The sequence below is a fragment of the Sus scrofa genome, chromosome 4 (assembly GCF_000003025.6).
Source record: "Sus scrofa isolate TJ Tabasco breed Duroc chromosome 4, Sscrofa11.1, whole genome shotgun sequence".
NCBI lineage: Eukaryota > Metazoa > Chordata > Mammalia > Artiodactyla > Suidae > Sus > Sus scrofa.
The window spans coordinates 104,189,302-104,209,406 of record NC_010446.5 but is presented as its reverse complement, the minus strand read 5'-3'; the positions used below and the strand labels follow the sequence as shown (position 1 = coordinate 104,209,406).

The 20,105-nt window shown below is 46.8% G+C and overlaps 1 protein-coding gene across 1 annotated transcript in view; it reads right to left on the bottom strand.

Moving 5' to 3' along the window:
* CD58 (CD58 molecule) overlaps positions 1-20,105 on the bottom strand; it is a 54,203-nt gene that overhangs the window by 15,623 nt on the left and 18,475 nt on the right. The window contains 3 exon segments of the mRNA NM_213795.1: positions 4,102-4,371; positions 13,172-13,267; positions 13,270-13,467. Of these exon segments, the coding sequence (NP_998960.1) occupies positions 4,102-4,371; positions 13,172-13,267; positions 13,270-13,467 (564 nt within the window).

Below are 20,105 nucleotides of genomic sequence, written 5' to 3'. Positions count from 1 at the left end.
CAACATCACTAATTATTAGAGAAATGCAAATCAAAACTACTATGATGAACCACCTTACAAGAGCCAGAACGGCCATCCTCAAAAAGTCTACAAACCATAAATGCTGGAGAGGGTATGGAGAAAAGGGAAGCCCCCTACACTTCTGGTGAGAGTGTAAATTGGCACAACCACTATGAAAAACAGTATGGAGGTTCCTCAAAAAACGAAAAATAGAACAATCATATGATCTAGCACACCCACTCTTGAGCATCTGTCCGGAGCAAAACATAATGTGAAAAGATAAATGCACCCCAGTGTTCACGCAGCACTAGTTACAACGGCCAAGACACGGAAGCAACCTAAACGTCCATCCACAGAGGAGTGGATAAAGCAGATGTGGTACACATAGACAATGGAATTTTGGCCATAAAAAAGAATGAAATAATGCCATTTACAGCAACATGGATGGACCTAGAGATTATCAGATTAAGTGAAGTTAGACAGTGAGAGACAAACTTTATACAATATCACGTATATATGGAATCTTAAAAAAAAAAGATACAAATGAACTTAATTGCAGAAGAGAGACAGACTCACAGACTTTGAAAACAATCTTATGGTGACCAAAGGGGGCAGGATGGGGGGAGGATGGACTGGGGGTTTGGGACTGGCATGTGCTCACTGTGGTATATGGAGTGGGTGGTCAACAGGGACCTGCTATATAGCACAGGGAACTGTACCCAATAGTCTGTGATAATCTATGTAGGAAAAGAATCTGAAAAAGAATGAATGTGTGTATCTGTATAGTGGAATCATTTGCTGTACTGCAAAAGTTACATTAGAAATCAACTACACTTCAACAAAACTTGAAAAAAATGGGAAAAAAAAAAAAAAGCGAGAGCCAGTATTTAACAATTACTCCTTCATGGATTCGTATCTGGTGGGATGTGTGCAACTCCACAGAAAAGTATGCAAAAACCATCCAAGGAAAAAAAGAAGCCCTAGATTTATTCTTGAAAAGAACCATTATGACTATTAAGTTGAAGAGTTCCCATGGTGGCACAGTGGAAACAAATCCAACTAGGAACCATGAGGTTGTGGGTTCGACCCCCTCGCTCAGTGGGGTAAGGATCCGGGGTTGCTGTGAGCTGTGGTGTAGGTTGCAGACGCGGCTCAGATCTGGCATGGCTGTGGCTGTGGTGTAAGCCAGCAACTGTAGCTCCGATTGGATCCCTCGCCTGGGAACCTCCATATGCCACAAGTGTGGCCCTAAAAAGAAAAATTATTAAGTTGAGGCCCAGACTTGCAGAAAGAAAAAGGTCGTCCGGGGAGTTCCCGTCATGGCGCAGTGGTTAACGAATCCGACTAGGAACCATGAGGTTGCGGGTTCGGTCCCTGCCCTTGCTCAGTGGGTTAACGATCCGGCGTTGCCGTGAGCTGTGGTGTAGGTTGCAGACGGCGGCTCGGATCCCATGTTGCCGTGGCTCTGGCGTAGGCCGGTGGCTACAGCTCCGATTCAACCCCTAGCCTGGGAACCTCCATATGCCGCGGGAGCGGCCCAAGAAATAGCAACAACAACAACAAAAGACAAAAAAAAAAAAAAAAAAGGTCGTCTGACATGTGGTTAGGGATGGGACCCCAAGGATGGGAGCCCAGATACATGTTTCCTGTTCACATGACTCCAGGATTTATATGACATAAGAACTGTCTAAGCATATTTCTCAAACCTTCAAAATCTACAATGCAATGTGAACTATGAGTTTGAAAAGGTAAGAGAAAGACGAATCATCATTATTTAATAACAAAAAGGGGTTGTTTTCAAATTAATAACACTTATTCTGTATAAGTGAAGGGGATGCTCTTGTGGTCATCCTTGCTCAAGGTATCAACAGGGAAGAGCATCTTATCTGGGCATTCTGTTCGAAGGGCAAAAGTTAGATGAAAACCATGCAAGGACAAAATGCTTAAAAATCCTAAAATATTCCATATAATTCCACAGAGGATTTTATCCAGAAATTATTCCCTTCAAGCATGTTGACTGTTGGAACACCTGAAGCTTTTCAAGATTTCAACTTCCTTGTTCATTCGGTAAAGAGCCAACCTCTTTCTCCTTCCAGGTATGTGGTTATGTGCATCACACACATGTCAAAGCCAAAAACATACTGGTTTTGCTTCTTGTTACCGCTATGAAGCAACCACCTCCCGGCACGCAAATTGCATTTCCATACTGTATGCCTTGGGTATTACGACAACCCGAGAAGTGGAATTAATGAAAGAATATTTGCTCCAAGCTTAATAACTGTCATTGACTTTGCAGCTATTTTTTTTTTTATTTCTTTATTTTTGTGTCTTTTTAGGGCCATACCTGCTGCATATGGAGGGTCCCAGGCTAGGGGCTGAATTGGAGCTGTAGCTGCTGGCCTACACCACAGGCACAGCAACGCAGGATCCGAGCCACATCTGTGACCTACACCACAGCTCACACCAATGCCAGATCCTCAACCCACTGAGCGGGGCCAGGGATCGAATCTGCGTCCTCATGGATGCCAGTCAGACTTGCTTCTACTGAGCCACGACGGGAACTCTTACAGCTGTTTTTTAAATCTTCTTGGCAATTGTGTGACTTGTACAAATGCTCTGAGTGACACGTCTGTGCGGTTTAGTCTCTTCTCTGTTTTTAGGGACCCAATCTATCAGTTTTGAGTCAGAAGCCATTTTGTACTTTTTTCTAGAAAGATTTGATTGTCTTACCCAAGAAGTCACACTGCTTTGTCTGAAAATATCATGACCTGAAGGGCTTTACATCATTATCTGAAAACTTTTTTAAAGTATCGTATGTGGGAGACTTAGGGAGAATGGCTTCGGGCTCCAATAAAATTCAAGGATCTTGTGTTCGTTTGTTGAAGGACCCCATTCAAAGGATGTGACTATAAATTGACCGGAGAATTGGACCCAGGAGATGGGGCTGGACCCCCACTCCTGTGCTTGGAATGCATGCTCCACAGGGGTCTCACCTTGGAAACCGTTTTCAAAGAGGCAGCCTAGAGAGACCTTAGGACAGATGAGACCATCTGGACAGTGACTGTGACTGAACCCATGAAGTCCTCTACACAATTCTGAGATGTGGCAGGCAGGGACAGAGATCTGCTCCTCTGTGGCCCCCACGACAGGTCTCCTAGGTAAGCTCCCTTGCTGATGAAAACTGCCACCTCCTAATCTGGAATGGCCTGCCTCTTTCTCCAGGCTCTCCCTGCCCTCCACGTAGGGGGGCCAATTTACAAACCAACATCGTTCTATTTACTAACTGCCCTTTTCTATTTCAGTTGCTGGTTTAGAAAATCACCCTATCCCAGCACAACGGGACTCATATTCTCTATCAACCCTAGAATCCGGTTCACTCTTTACAACTGTGATATTATCCCGAAATCCAGTATTTGCTATTTTTATCTCTTAGGCTTTAAGGAGCCCCTTTCAAATGACTGATCCTTCTGTTGGTCAACTGAGGGTATCGTATAGAAAATAGATACCAAGGGTTATAAGTCACAAATATACCCGAGACGTAAGCAACATACAAAGACCATAGTCGAGACAGGCTGTCATGCTGTTCGCCTAGTGTTAAGGCTTGACAAGTGTATCAGGGGCACTTTCTTGTTGCACATGGGGGACCGTGACGGCCACAATGGTTATGAAGAACGTTCAGAAGCAGTATTGTGAATAATTAAGAGGCTGGGCTCTGAAGTCAGATGGCCTGATTTCAAAACCAGACTCTACCATTCCCTGGCTATTGACCTTGGGCAAGCAACTTACACTTCCAAGTATATCTTGGTTTCTCCCCATAAAATAAAGATCATTACTAGATTACTGGGGCGGTGGCGGGGGGAATGGAATTAATTAGTATATGTAACAGCATGGCGCCTGACACAGCAGGCACCAAACGTGGTTAGCTTTCTATCTCTCATGGAATGTCTGTGAAAACCGTAATTCATTTCACCTTGCAGATTTGTGAAGGGTCTGTCAGCCACGACGTCTGTGGTCTGAAATTCACAAACCATCCTTGGCCTGTGAGCCCCACTCATCGATCAGATCTCTACGACGACACACTGAACTTAGTCGCTTACTTACCAGTGGGGGCGCAGGATGACAAAGAGGCTGATGCTGAACTTTTGAATAATGGATTGCTAATGATGCACTGGACGTCCTGTGAAAAATCAGATTCCTTGGTAATATACATTTCAGATGGTCCTAAGCCAGCTTGACACGATACTGTTGGAGGGCAATTCCAAGAGTACTGTATGAGGTCTGTGTGCCTCAAGGAAGCTGCAAGGATCAGGCATCGGACGCTAATATTCCCCTCAGTCGACTCGCAATATAGTTCTGGCTCTGGAAGAGGCTCTGGAAAAGAACAAGTAATAGAGAAGAGTACAACTTAGACTCCGCATCTGCGAATTCACAAAGAGCTCCCAACTTCCTTAGAAGCTTGAAAAGACCAGCTAGCTCCTTGGGCACTAAAGGGAGAGAATCCCTTCTCTTTCTGGCTCCGATCTGTCTGCTCAAGTTCAGTCTAGACACAGGCCCCCAAACCCCTTCTCCTCAATTTCGAAACCGTAAAAAGACCTAAAAGCCAAAAGACTTTTCACGGGGATTCGCTATCACGTTTTACTAAAAATATTCACGTGCTGGAGATTGGATGCTCCCCATAATTACATGGCGTGCACACAGGGGAAATATTCACCGCCTTTCCAAAATCTGAACAAGCCTTCATTCCAAAAGATACCTGACTGAAAGGATTTGGCCAAAGGTACTGAGGAGCTGTACCGCAGGTGGGCCTGACTCAGAGGTAGAGGAGGGTGTGGCATGTGCCACATCCCTGCCGGTATAGGGGTCTCACCCCCAGGTTTCTTCTAGAAGCACCTCCTACTGGCTAAGGCTGCTGGACCTGTAAGGATGGGTAAGATACCCACATGTCATAACACACCACCACTGCCCTCGAAAACCTCAGTAGTAATTAGCGTGCCCCTTTAGTCACTGGTTTATTTTATTTATTTATTTCTTTATCTATTTTTGTCTTTTTAAGGCCACACCCATAAGGAGGTTCCCAGGCTAGGGGTCAAAAAGGAGCTGCAGCCACTGGCCTACAGCACAGCCACAGCCAACACCAGATCCAGGCTGCATCTGCAACCTACACCACAGCTCATGGCAATGCTGGATCCTTAACCCATTGAGCAAGGCCAGGGATCGAACCTGCATCCTCATGGATACTAGTCAGATTCATTTCCTCTGAGCCACGTCGGGAACTCCCCATTGGTTTACTTATTCATTCATATACCTTCCTGCATCTCTCCTTGCTGCCAAAAACTAACCACAAGAGATTTGAGAAAACAAGTAGAAATATAAGAAATATGCAAAATTTGGCCATCGTAGTAGCATTTGGACAATAAGACGTCAATACATTGCAAAGTGAATTAAAATTCCCCACGATGATGTGATACCATGCTGTCATTTAAAATATTTTCTGGAGTTCCCATCGTGGCTCAGTGGTTAAGGAATCTGACTAGGAACCATGAGGCTGCAGGTTTGATCCCTGGCCTTGCTCAGTGGGTTAAGGATCTGGCGTTGCCGTGAGCTGTGGTGTAGGTTGCAGACACGGCTCGGATCTGGTGTTGCTGCGGCTCTGGCATGAGCCCACAGCTGCAGCTCTGATTCGACCCCTAGCCTGGGAAACTCCATATGCTGTGGGAACGGCCCAAGAAATGGCAAAAAGACAAAATAAATAAATAAATAAATAAATAATAAAATATTTTCTAAGGCGAAGGAACACCTATGCATCAATTAATCAGCTGAAAAATAAAAGAGTTCAACTCATCTTACCCCCATCTCCTCCTGGATTCTTCCCAGCTCTGTTAAATAACACACCCAGCCTGCCTTGTCAGATACATGAGTCACACACAACTTCCCTTTCTGCTTAGGGCCTCCTCAGTTTTAGATTTAATTTAGCTCACGCAATTCCTTACAGGCTGCCTTAAAGAGTTTTCTTTGTTAAAAGAACTCAGACACACACACACACACACACACACACACGTGTATTCACTGCAGACGACCTGCTATCACTAAGCAGAGGGACAGGTGGTGAGTCGTGGAAGAAGGCAGGTGCTGGTAAAGCTTGGGTTCAAGGGGAAAGGGACAGGGACAGTAAAGGGACACTCGGGAGGCTCAGAAGCCATGCTCTGTGATTTGACCAAGAACAGGTCCTGGGCAGGAATGACAGCTGAACCCAGTGGTCCAGCAGCAACTCGTAGCCTCTTCGAGTGAGCACTTCGGAAACCCAGTCTACTGGAAAACCACGGGTAATCCTAGCCACTCACTCAAAATCGCATCTCTTCTCAGCCTTCCAAGAAAGGGAATTCAGACATTGCTACGACATGGGCGAACCCCGAAGACATTATGCTGAGTGAAATAAGCCGGTCACGGAAGAACAGATCTGTGTGATTCCACCGCTATGAGGTTCTTAGGGTAACCGCATTCTCAGAGACAGAGAATAGAACAGTGCTTGCCAGGGAAGGGGGTGGGGGGACCAGGAGTTAATGTTTAACTGTACTGAGTTTCACTTTGGAAGATGAAAAGTTCACCCGTTCTGTCACAGATTCTAGTTTATTTATTTATTTATTTTATTTTTTGTCTTTTTGCCATTTCTTGGGCCGCTCCTGCGGCATATGGAGGTTCCCAGGCTAGGGGTCAAATCGGAGCTGTAGCCACCGGCCTACGCCAGAGCCACAGCAACTCGGGATCCGAGCCACTTCTGCAAATTACACCACAGCTCACGGCAACGCCGGATCTTTAACCCACTGAGCAAGGCCAGAGATCGAACCTGCAACCTCAGGGTTCCTAGTCAGATTCATTAACCACAGAGCCGAGACGGGAACTCCTCTAGTTTATTGATCTAGTTCAGCCCATGTCCCGCTGCCCGCGGGACTTAATGCAGCTATAATCGACCAAATATCAGTTACATTTGTGCCTTAAACAAATGGCAAGAAAGGCACCTACTTCATCCCCAAGGCAACTCAATCAATTTATAATTAATGAACTCACTCCTCCGTAAGAAATGAGAATTTCTTACACAAATCTGATGACTTCGGTGTATTTCCATAAACGTTAATAAAAAGTCACGTGCCAGTCCAGACCATGTAAGGACAGAGCAGTTCATTCTATTACCTGAGCATTACCAGTCTCTGTGGAATAAAGGTTAGAAGAGGGGGGGGCGAAGAACTATTACACGTTGATGGGGGAAATTTTAAGGGGACTTTGAGGGAAGGAGGAAAGCCAGATGTTCACTTCTTCTGAGGATACAGAGGCTCTGAACTTAGGAGCCGCCAGGAAATCCCCCTGCCTAAAATATCCTTTCTGCAAGGGTCTGGTGTCTCCGGAAGATGGCCAAATCTTATTATTTCAGTTTTAACATACCCTCATGGAAATGTGACTTCCTCATTTCTTGAAAAAAAAGGTATGACTAATCATTTTGACATTTAAATATGTATTTTTATAACCCAAATCTAAATCTAATTGACTCTTTCTTGGAAATATCTTCTGATTCTTTCCTTTCCAAACATCTACTACCAACACCTCCGTCTACCCGGATGATCACAGTAGCTTCCAACCTGGCGGCTCCTCTTTCTAACCCACTACGAATACCTTCCATCTGATACACCTTTCAAAAATATCAAGGCACATCAAGGCACTTCTCGGCTCTGGTATCAGATATAGTGGCTCCCCAGTGCTACAAGCTCAAACCCAGATTCCCAAACTAGAACCTGAAGTCCCACATTTAATACACCCAGCATCACTCTCTGCTCCTGATGGAAACTCACCTCCCCTATACTGTGCTCCCTGCAGGCCTTTGCTGAGCTTCCTAAGGATGACCCAGTTGGTCTAACTACCAAAATCAAGCACCTCTAAGTTACCATGGAATTTTTTTTTTTTTTTTTTGCTTTTTTTTGCTTTTTAGAGCCACACCCATAGCATATGGAAGTTCCCAGGTTAGGGGTCAAATAGGAGCTATGGCTGCTGGCCTATGCCATAGCCACAGCAACACAGGGTCTGAGCTGAGCCTGTGACCTACACCACAGCTCACGGCAACACCAGAACCTTAACCCACTGAACGAGGCCAGGGATCGAACCCATATCCTCATGGATACCAGTCGGATTCATTTCCCCTGCGCCACAATAAGAACTACCTACCATGGAATTTTTATGTCAAGTTACTTTTAAACATTTCATCAAGTTTAAAAAAGAGGAACTTAAATGTTTGGTCTCACTTTTACAAACTCTAAAAGGGGCTTTTAAAATGCACTCTATTTTTTATTTTATTTTATTTTATTGATTGATTTAATTTCTGCTGTACGGCCATGTGATTCAGGAGTAATATACCCACATCCATTCCCACATGAGTGTCATATAACATTGAGTAGATCTCCCTGTGCTTTCCAGCAGGCCCCCCTTAACCATCCATTCCACTGACAAAAGTATGTAAAGTGCATTCTCTTCTAATTTAAATTCTGAGTCAATCTTTTTGTTTGCTCGCCTTACAAACTGCCAGATCCCCAACTTGCAGGTTTTAAAGATTCTGCTTCTTCAAAGGCATCGAGTGGTTCCTTTAACAGGATGCTTACACACCTTAACAAGCTTCACTTGTCTAAAAGGTTCATCACCTCCCGAACACACCAGCCATCCAGTCCCAGAGCCCCCGTCCCTGTCAGTTGTGTGCCCTGCCTCCCCAAACACCCAGTTCAGGGGCTTCCACATCTGCTGAGTGCCTATCACCTGTTCAAGTGCTTTTCCGGGCTCTGGGGCAGCCACGGTGAGTAAGAGAAATTTTCTCTTCCTCCCAAGATCTGCAGTACTGGGTACTCGAACTGATGCGCGATAGCTATTCATCCAGCTGGTCACCACATTCTCCTGTTCCACTGAGACCACCTCAAACGGGACATGGGGAGCTCAGACTCCAACTGCTCCATCAGACTCGGCCTCTTCCCCATCCCCTGAAAACTATCTTACACACGTTGCCACCAGGTGGATCTTCCTAAAATACCCTTTAACACAGAGGAAGTGGGCCTTGCGCTACCCCACCTTCTAGGACAAAACAAGTGAAACTGTAACCCAGCAGAGGGGAGAGACGGGCACAGGCTGAGTTGCGAATGCCGGGCAGCCGCAGAGGGCAGAAAGGCAGCATTACTAGGACATCTGCGAACAGCAAGGAGTGTCCACGGAGGCTGGACCTCAAACAGCCTCGTGGGCCCCTGTACAGATCTGAGCTTTAGCTCAGAGTGGGATAGGGCCCCTGGAAAGTTCTAAGCAGATGAGTGACCTGATCTGGCTTCTGTGTTTAAAATTAAAGTGTAGGGGGCAAGGGTGGAAGCTGGGAGCCCAGTGAGGTTCCTGTAATCCTCCAAATGAGGATGAAGCAGTCCTGGATCAGCACCAGAGGAAGTGATGCAAGGCGGTCAGATTCTGGTGATATTTTGAAGGTAGAACCAACAAAATTTTCTGGTGGAGTGAATAGGGTGTTCGAGAGAAACAGAAGGGTCACGGAAGACATGGAGATTTCCGCCTGAGCAATTGCAAGGACGGAGCTGCTGCGAACCAAGAAAGGAAACATTCTGGAAGGAACAGGTTTTAAGGGAAAGATCATGAGCTCACTTCTAGACATGTGACATTTGAGAGGCCAATGAGCTATCTGAGCGGAGACAACACATAAGGAGCTCCGTGGAGGTCTGGGCTTGAGCTCTAAATCAGTGCATTATCAGCACTGAGTGATATTTACTGACATGTGATGAGCCCACCCATCTGGGTGTGAATACAAGGCAGAGAAGGGAAGAGGTCCAAGACGTAAGGCTTAAGGCTTGAAGTCACTAATGTCAAGAGCTTGGTGGATGGAAGAGGATGAGGGAATCAGCAAAGGAAACTGAGAAGGAGCAGTTAGTGAGCTAAAGGGAAACTGGAGAGGGAGGTGTCCGGGATGCTAGCTGAAGGCAGTGTGGAGTGATTAGCTGTGACAAAAGCTGCTGAGTGGCCGAGAAAGATGCGGATGCAGAACGGGTCATGGGATTTATCCATGAGGAGATCACGAAGAGTTTGGGTCCAGCAGGGGGGATGAAAGCGTGTTTGTAGTGGGTTAAAAGTGTGTAGGAGAGAGTGGTTCTAAAGAGCACATATAGACAGCTCTTCAAGTAGATTCTCTACAAACTGAAGGCAGAAAGTGAGTGGTAGCTGGAAGAACAGAGGGGCCAGGAGAGGGCTTGCAATGACGGTACAGATTATCGCATACATGTACGCTGATGGGAACGAGCCATCAGCTTGTGGAGGAAATGGCCATGACAGAGGGTGGGTAGAACTATAGAAGTGACATCCCTGAGCACACTGAAAGGAGGTGGGATCCAGGGCACACGTGGAGGCTTTGGCTCCAGGTGAGAGAGAACTCAGTGAGTTAAGCACAAGAACTTCCGAATCAGAACCGGAGAGAACAGCATCTAGAACAGGTAGGCGCAGGACAGGTGTGCAGGTGCGCTGGTGGTGAGAGCTAGTAGGAATCTCTTCTTCTGGCTTCTTTTCCTCAGTGCAACAAGAAGCCAGGCCTCCAGCGGAGGAGTGGGGAAGGAGCTGTTTTAGGTTTGAAGAGAGGAGAGGTAACTGCTGGGAGTGGGTTGAGTGAAGACACCAGGAACATGTTGGCTTTAGCTGCAGTAAGGGATGAGAAACATATTAAAGTGCGGGGCTCTGGGAGGTGGCGTGCTTTTCTGCAGCTACAAGTGTGTGAGCACGACCACTGGCTTGAGCCTGGCTGGACTGGTCTCATCCAGTCAAAGCTCAATCACTGCGCATGAGCAATCAGGAAAGGAGCAAGGAAGCTAAGCAGATCTGCTGTGGAATGAGCCCAGGGAGCGAGCAGGGCACTGGGGCTGCGGAAGGAGGGCAGGGAGGACATGGGGCGGGACACTGTCAGAGTCCAGAGTCCACAATGCTGAGCAAGAGAGCTTTCAAGCAAAGGAGGTGGGACGCCTGATACCGAGATGATGAAGACACTATACTCACTGGTAATGGCAAGTTCTAGGTCATACCCATGAGGGGAGATAAGAAAGAGTGGGGGACAAGATCATTATAGGAGAGGAGCGCAAGGACTGAGAAGTCAGGGTATTAGGCCTTTTTTTTTTTTTTTTTTTTTGCTTTTTAGGGCTGTACCCATGGCATATGGAGGTTCCCAGGCTAGGGGTACAATTGGAGCTACAGCTGCCAGCCTACACCACAGCTACAGCAACTTGGGATCCGAGCAGCGTCTGCGACCTACACCACAGCTCACGGCAGCGCCAGATCCTTAACCCCTGAGTGAACCCTCAACCTCATGGTTCCTAGTTGGATTCATTTCCACTGCGCCACAACGGGAACTCCTAGAAAGGACTTTTATTTAAACATTATGATCACCAAGAATTTTAACAGCAGGAAAATCAGAAACAGAAAAAGAACCAGGTCCTAAAATGATCAAGAAATACTGGGGTGATGTTCACAGCAGGACTATTCACAACAGCCAAGACATGGACACAGCCTAAGTGTCCATCAGCAGATGACTAGATGAAGATGTGGTGTATATACACAATGGAATACTACTCAGCTATGAAAAGTGAGGAATTCCTGCCATTTAGGACAACATAGGCCTTGAAGACATTATGCAAAGTAAAATAAGTCAGACTGAGAATGACAAATACTATATGAGCTCCCTTACATATGGGATCTAAAAAGGAAAAAAACAAACTCAGGAGTTCTCTGAGGGTTAAGGATCACAGCTGGTTAAGGATCCAGTATTGTCACCACGGTGGCTCGTGTCACTGCTATGGCCTGCATTCGACCCCTAATCTGGGAACTTCCATATGCCATGGGCATAGGGAAAAAAAGTACACACACACACACACACATATATAAAGAGATCAGACTTGTGGTTACCAGAGGCAAAGGGTGGGGGGAAGGGAATTTGGAGGAAAGTGGTCCAAAGGCAAAAACTTCCAGTTATAAAATATATAAAACAGACAAGTACTAAGAATACAACATACGATGTGATACTAGAGCAGACGCTACTGTATAGTGTGCAGATAAGTTGCTGAGAGAGAAGATACTAAGAGTTCTCATCATAGGAAGAAACTTTTTTTCCTTTTTTTCTTTTCTTCTTTCTTTTCTTTTTCTTTTTTTTTTTTTTCCCTGTCTTTTTGTCTTTTTAGGGCTGCACCCGCAGCATATGGAGGTACCCAGGCTAGGGTTGAATTGGAGCTGCAGCCGCTGGCCTACCCCACAGCCATGAAGGATCCAAGCCGCATCTGTGACCTACACCACAGCTCTCGGCAACACAGGATCCCCAATCCACTGAACTGAGCAAGGCCAGGGATCGAACCCGTGTCTTCCCAACCCATGTCCTCATGGATGCTAGTCGGGTTTGTTAATCACTGAGCCATAACAGGAACTCCCTTTCTTTTCTTTTTTAAGACTTCTCTATAAGAAGATGGATGTTACCTGAATCTACTGTGATCATCATTTCACAATACTTGTAAATCAAACCACCAAGCTGTAGGTTTTAAACTTCCTCACTGATAGATGTCAATTATTTTTCAATAAAACTGAGAAAGAGAGAAACACTGGGGTGGACCCATCAGCCTCTGGACGCCTGCAACAAGGAACGAGCTTTAGAGATGAAGGAAGAAGAATAACCTGGAAGCATCTGGGAGAAGAAGCACAGAGGAACCGGGCTCCTATCTCCAGGTCCAGTTTAAAGTGACAGAGGAGGGGAAAAGCCCCACCTCCTGTGAGGGCTGCAGGGGAAAGCAGCCACGCCAATTTACAGAGCACCAACTAGCCCTGGAGTTCTGAGGTCACCGCTGCCACGACATCCCTCTCTGGAACATTCCCAGCAAGACAAGTGATGCTGCTGCCAGCAGCTCTGCCCCACTTGTGCGGTTCTCCCGACCTCAGTCACATCCCCTCCTCACCCCGAGGATGTCAAGGCAACTGGAAGTGGCTCCTGGGTACCAGCAAGAGAGGCAATCCCCCGCCCAGTGATAACCAGTTCTTCTCTTTCTCATGAACCGTTCATTTGTATCAGTCTCTTAAAAAGGCTTGGAAATTTGCCATTTGAACAAATGCATTTATGGCATATACTCACCAACCACCTTGAGGATGAACTTGCTGCTGTTTTTGACACTGGGAGATTCAATTTGATAGTCACCTTCATCTTCGAAGGCCAGGTTGTAGATGGTGAGTCGCCCGACCCAGTGTTTAAGTGAACCCTATCTACAAAAGGCGGGAAAGCTGTGACATTGTATTGCTCTTCCCATTCAACAGCTTTATCTTTTCCCTTCTTCCATATGATTTCCTGAAAGGTTTGAGAGCTTGAGGCACGTAAAGTTACATTCTTGTGCAGGGCTCCATATATTACTTTGGAATCACAGCGGATGAAATCTAGGAGGAAAAAAGAAATTGGTTAGGAAAAATAACATGACTTTATCAAAAAGAGAAAACTATCTTCCGGGAGTGCCCGTTGTGGTGCAGTGGAAATGAATTTGACTAGGATGAGGTTGAGGGTTCGATCCCTGGCCTCATTCAGTGGGCTGAGGATCTGGCGTTGCCGTGAGCTGTGGTATGAGTTGCAGATGCGGCTCGGATCCGCAGTTGCTGTGGCTGTGGCATAAGCTGGCAGCTGTAGTTCTGATTCAACCCCTGGCCTGGGAACCTTCATGTGCCAAGGGTGTGGCCCTAAAAAGACAAAAAGACAAAAAAAGAAAAAAAAGAAAACTCTTCCAAGATGCCCTTTGGGGGAAGACAAATATTAAATTTAGTGGTAAAAGTTATTCATCAGTTAAGTTTGGTACCAGGTTGATACACTGCTGACAAAAAGTACTGGAAGTAGAGCATTCTTGACCCTGGAGAGTTTATTCTTTAATAGGAAATTGGAACTCACATAAATCCAAGAAACAGATTCGACATTTATGGAGCAGCAACTACATGCCGGGTCCTGTGTGCAACGCTGGGAATGTGGCTGCAGCCAAGGCAGGTATGGCCCCAGGTCCTTAAGGGCGAAGGCACTGCACAGGCAAGCAGAGCCACCCAGGCCATTCCTAGGAAATCACAGCTGAAACAGACACAGGAATGCAAATCCCCAGAAGTTAAGAGGAGACTGCGAGCTGCCGGTCGGGGAAGGAGAGATGATCATGCAGGTGGAGGAAATGGAGTCTTCAAGAAGCCAGGCCCTGGATCAGGAAGGCGCTTGGGGTGTTGGAGAAATAAAAGCAGTTCCAAAAGGCTGGAAGGAAGAGAGCAAGGGAGGAATGGGTGGGGAATGAGGCTGAAAAGGCAGGTGGGGGCCAGATCCCAGGGTCTGGGAGTGAGGGGCTGGGCCGAGTCAGGTGGGCTATGCTAAGGGTTTGGAATTTATCCCAGTGGCAAGGGAAAGCCACAGAAAGGTTTTAAACAGAAGCCTGGCATGACAGTATTTGTTTCAGTAGGTTGACTTTGCCCGCAGGGTGGACACGGGTCAAAGGGGCAAGCGTGGAGGCAAACAAACAAACAAAAAACCAAAACCAGCACAGAGGTCAGTGCGGTGGCAGTGAAAGAGGGATGGACCAGGAGACCAGACCAGAATGCTGGCGGTGGGGACGGACAAGTGGACATTGGGAAAGAACCCTGGAAAGAGAAATGAACAGGATGCAGTGATGGGATGAACAAGTTAATGGCGACGGTTAGGCCTCTTGGCTGACGGAGAGGTGCCATGAATTGAAATCAGAATGACTGAGAAAGAAGTCGGGGGTAGGAGGAAGACGAAGCTCTCAAGGACTGTGCAGTGGCCTGTTGGAGCCAACTGTCAGCACCTCCATTCCATGGAGTCGGCTTGACAGCTTGAAATCCACCACAGTGGGAGTATTTACAGCAAAGAAACTGACTAATGCCTCACATCAGAGCCCCCTGCCTCCTCCACACGAATCTGGTTGTTAAACATTTACTACAATAAGATTGCGATATTCTTGATAACCCAAAAATGGGCTTAAACGCATCTTGCTCCAGACTCCACACTCTTGTTAAGAGAGGAGAGCAGCTGTTAAGGGAAAGACATTAAAGATAAATTAAAACTTGATTGAAGCTTTTGCCTGGTAGCCATCAGGATAATTGGAAGAGCATGAGAAAAATCAAAAACATTAGACCAATTGCAGGCGATTGTGTCAGGTAATTTCAAAAAGAAGCAAAAAAAAAAGAGGTCCCATGGTGGCGCAGTGGAAACGAATCTGACTAGGAACCATGAGGTTAAGGGTTCGATCCCTGGCCTCGCTCAGTGGGTTAAGGGTCCGGTGTTGCCGTGAGCTGTGTTGTAGGTCGAAGACGTGGCTTGGATCCAGTGTTGCTGTGGCTCTGGTGTAGGCCGGTGCAACAGCTCTGATTGGACCATTAGCCTGGCAACTGCCACATGCAGCGGGTGCGGCCCTAAAAAGACAAAAAAGGACAAAATAATAATAATAATAATAAAGAAGCAAATACAACCCATTTGGCTATTTGCAAGGATGTTTAGGACACAGGTCCCTTAATTTAGGGAAACTATCCTACATGGACCAGCATCCTTCCCACTACTTTCCTGACCATGCACTGTTTCTCCACTCAACCAAGCCCCTGAAAAGGCATGAAAAGGATTTGAGGGGTGAGAGTTTATCCACACACCATAGTGGAGGCTTCAAATGTCTTGTAAGTGAATAAATGAATGGACAGAGGAGAGTGGGTAGCGGGTTTGAGGAAGAGAAGGGGTCTGAGTGGAACTGCCCCTGCAGGGCTGCATAAAGCTGGCTTCTGTCTTTCCCAGAGTGGGGTTGGGGCCAGGCGCGGGGGTGTGTGTGTGTGATGTTTCCTGGGCTTGGGAACAGGAAGAAGAAAAGTCAGGAATGGGGCTAATGGTGGAAAGGGGGAACCCAGTTGAGAAAAAAAACAAAAACAAAAATCAATAGTCATTTTGAGCTGGAAGAAACTCCAACAATTAGTCAAATGACCCCCGTTTCACAAGTGAAGTAACGAGGCATCAAGAAAAACTACGGAAAAAGTTGCTGAATGCCTACCCTCTGCCAGGTCCATGATCCTGTACTCTTGTGTCCCTTCTAATTCCTCTCCGGAGCCCTGTGCAGGGTTGTTGCTAACCCCATTTCACAGATGAAAAAACAGGCTCCGGGGGAGTTCCCATCGTGGCGCAGTGGTTAACGAATCCGACTAGGAACCATGAGGTTGCGGGTGCGGTCCCTGCCCTTGCTCAGTGGGTTAACGATCCGGCGTTGCCGTGAGCTGTGGTGTAGGTTGCAGACGCGGCTCGGATCCCGAGTTGCTGTGGCTCTGGCGTAGGCAGGTGGCTACAGCTCCGATTCAACCCCTAGCCTGGGAACCTCCATATGCCGCGGGAGCGGCCCAAGAAATAGCAACAACAACAACAACAACAGACAAAAAGACAAAAAAAAAAAAAAAAAAAAAACAGGCTCCGGGAGACAGAGCAATTGCTCAGTGTCATTCAGCAGGTTTCTGGCAGCTGAGGGACCAGAACAGATCAAACTCCACCAAAGAAAGCCCTCCCTCCCAGACCCTGGGACCTGGCCCCCACCTGCCTCTCCAGCCCCGTTCCCCGCTTGCTCTCTGCATCCCAGCCCTTTGGAACTGCTTTTGGTTCCTCCAACACGCCCAGCGCCTTCCTGGAGGTTCCGCTTCCTCTACCTGCGGGATCCTCTCCTCCTGCTCCTTATCCAGCCATCAGCTGACTGATGGATGCTAAGGATAAGTGGCCTGGAAGCCATCCAGATAGAGCTGGCTGTCCAGTCACCTGCTGGGTCCACAGGACTGGCGCTCGCAGGAGTAGATTCAGATTCGGGAAGAATCACATCTGTAGAGGCTGTGGCTATCATTCCCTTCCTAAAGGCTATTCTGATGCACTTGTGAGACTGATCCTAAAGTAAGTTCCTGATAGGATCACTTCCAATGAGGAGAGCGAGTTTTTTCCCAAGAACAGATCAAACTCAGGGTGTTTTTCCACACACCCTGAACCAGTGACTCAGCGAAGAATGAATGAGCAAACAGATGCTAAGGAAAGGCGCCCGCAGTGAGCTGGCTGCTCTGCTGAGAGCAGTGAGTGGTCAGAGGGCCCCCAGCGATGCTACCTTACCATGCCAGGGGGCAGAATGGAGAGGGCCCAGACTTTCAAGCCACACAGGCCCAGTGTGAGTGATCAAAAGAGCCTGCCACAATAGGTCTCCTCGGCTACAAAATGGAAATCATCAGGCCTACCACCAAAGACTGTTTGGAGGTTCGAATAAGACTGAGAGTCTGTACACAAAGGCTGAGATGAAGCAGGCTTTCAACGAGGTTTTCTCTCTTTTCCTTCCAGTGATTCAGGCCACCATCAAGGCGTTCACTGCAGGTGACCCTGGCTGTGTGAACATGGGGCACGGAGTGAGTTTTGCTGTTTAAAAGCGGGGAGAGAAAGAAGGAGGGGGAAGTGTGATTGCCTAAAGGGATAGTCTCTGCAGACGGAATGTTTAAACTATTGGCATTTTGTTTTGAAGAAGACTGAATGCTCTTTTCATTTTAAAGATGTGAGGGTAGGAGTTCCCATCGTGGCTCAGTGGTTAACGGATCCGACTAGGAACCATGAGGTTGCGGGTTCGATCCCTGGCCTTGCTCAGTGGGTTAAGGATCCGGAGTTGCCATGAGCTGTGGTGCAGATTGCAGTCACGGCTCGGATCCCGAGTTGCTGTGGCTCTGGTATAAGCCGGCGGCTACAGCTCCGATTTGACCCCTAGCCTGGGAACCTTCATATGCCGAGGGAGCGGCCCAAGAAATGGCAAAAAGACAAAAAAAAAAAAAAAAAAAAAAAAAAAGATGTGAGGGTACCTAATACATATATGTAAAGTGATCATTTCCAATTTCAAAGACTCTTGCAGTGACCTCACAAAACATCGTCATTACACCCAGGTTTGATAGTTCTTCTCAGAGGGCTTGAAGTCCAAAGTGGAACTCAAACATTTTGCAGACAAAGTGACCCAATTTTTGAGGTAGAAAATACAGTCACCATAACGATTGGATTAATGATTTGGGACCCCTTCACACACCCCCAGAAACAAATTCCTCTGCACATTTTTACTTGGGTCCTGGGATTTAGATTGACCACTATTTTTAGTTTATTGAATCAAACACATATAGCACTTACTATCTGCTAGGCGGTTAGAAAAGCTCTACAAATATGTTTGGTAAATCCTCTTCAAAACTTTAATACCCTATTTTGCAGATGAGGAAACCGAGGCACACAAACGTTAATTACTAGCTAATTAAGAAGTGACATTGGATTTGAACCCCGACAGTCTGACTCTTAACTATTATTTATTTGGCTTGCTATGTTATGGCTATTAATGACGGTGACATGATACGGGATATCTCAGGATGCAATTTCTAGAATGTATTGGAATAGATGTCGGGAATGAGAAAGTCAAACCATTCTAACTGGGGTCAAGCACACCTCTGAAACCTACAGGTAAGGCACAAGCGCAGTCGTCCCCAAATCACCGAATGTCAGGGCTGGCGCGGTCCTCCGAGGACCATGACCCACCCCACACCCCTCTCCATAAAAATGAGGACACTGAGCAGGTTTGACTGAGCAGGAGAGAGATAAGCCCAAATCTCCAAAACGTTACATGGGAACCCAGATTCAAACCCAAGTTTGGTGATGGCGTTGTGTTTTTTAAATAATATTAGATGTTACAGTGGGACATGAAGCCACTTCATTTCAGGGTTTCATAACTAAAGACCAAGAGAAATGAAGTTGAAAGGAAGGTCTAAGAGTTTGCATTTCTCATGTGTGATGGCAAGGGAAACGTGAGAGGGGAAAAAGTGGGGTGGGGGGGAAGTGGACAGGAGAGACTGGACCACAGAGGGGAAGAGAATCAGGGGTGGGGGGTGACAGTGTGGAAGAAAACAAGGGACAAACAGAATTCATAAGGACACAAAATCCCAGGAGCCACTGAGAAGCCTGTGAGAAGTAGCAAATGAAGCCCTGATACAGAGACCAGCAATTCGGCCAAGAGAAGAGCCATAAATGGGCCAAGAGGGAGCAGTGGAGACGGCAGCCCCAGTGAGCCTGGCTCATCTAAAGACACATGGACATGTGGACATTGCCAGATCTCCTAAATTTCCAAGAAATGCTGGATATTTAAATTTGATGTGAAAACTTTGTCTCTTTGTCTTTTCTTTCTTTCTTTCTTTTTTTTTTTTCTTTTGGCTGCCATTTGCTACAGCAGCTTGATGTGGGATCTCAGTTCTCCTACCAGGGATTAAACCTTGGCCAGAGCCATTCAAGTGCTGAGTCCTGACCACTAGACCACCAGGGAACTCCCACATCTGAAAACTTCAGAATCTTCAGTGTTGGCAACTAATTCCAATCTGAGCATAGGGGCTTCCCCCAGTAGGCCAGCTTCAAGACAACAAAGACAGGTCACTCTCCATCTTTGCTGCATCCCCACTGCCTGTCATATGAAGGACATTCAATAAATATTTGTTGAGTAGAATTAACTAAACTGAAGGTTGTTTTTTTTTTCTTTTTTTTTCAGGGCTACGCCTGCGGCACATGGAAATTCCCAGGCTAGGGGTCAAATCAGAGATACAGCTGCCGGCCTACACCACAGCCACAGCAATGTAGGATCCAAGCTGTGTCTGCGACCTACACCACAGTTCATGGCAACACTGGATCCTTAACTCACTGAGCGAGGCCAGGGATCGAACCTGTATTCTCGTGGATACTAGTGGGATTCGTTACTGCTGAGCCCCAATGGGAACTCCTAAACTGATTTAAATACAACTTAAATGCAGTCCAAAGGCAGGGCTTCTGGACCAAATCACAAAATTTGACAGCCACCCTAAATAAACCCTGAGCTTTTTGCAAGACCCCAGACTGCTGTGAAGCCTGGCTGAAGAGCCATGACTCAGCAAGGAGAGGTGGAGACATTTAAATGGGCTGGGACCCCCGAGAGGCCATCGGAAGACACCTCTTTCCTCCTCATTACCCAGAACGGAGGGTCTGCCAGCTCCCTCTC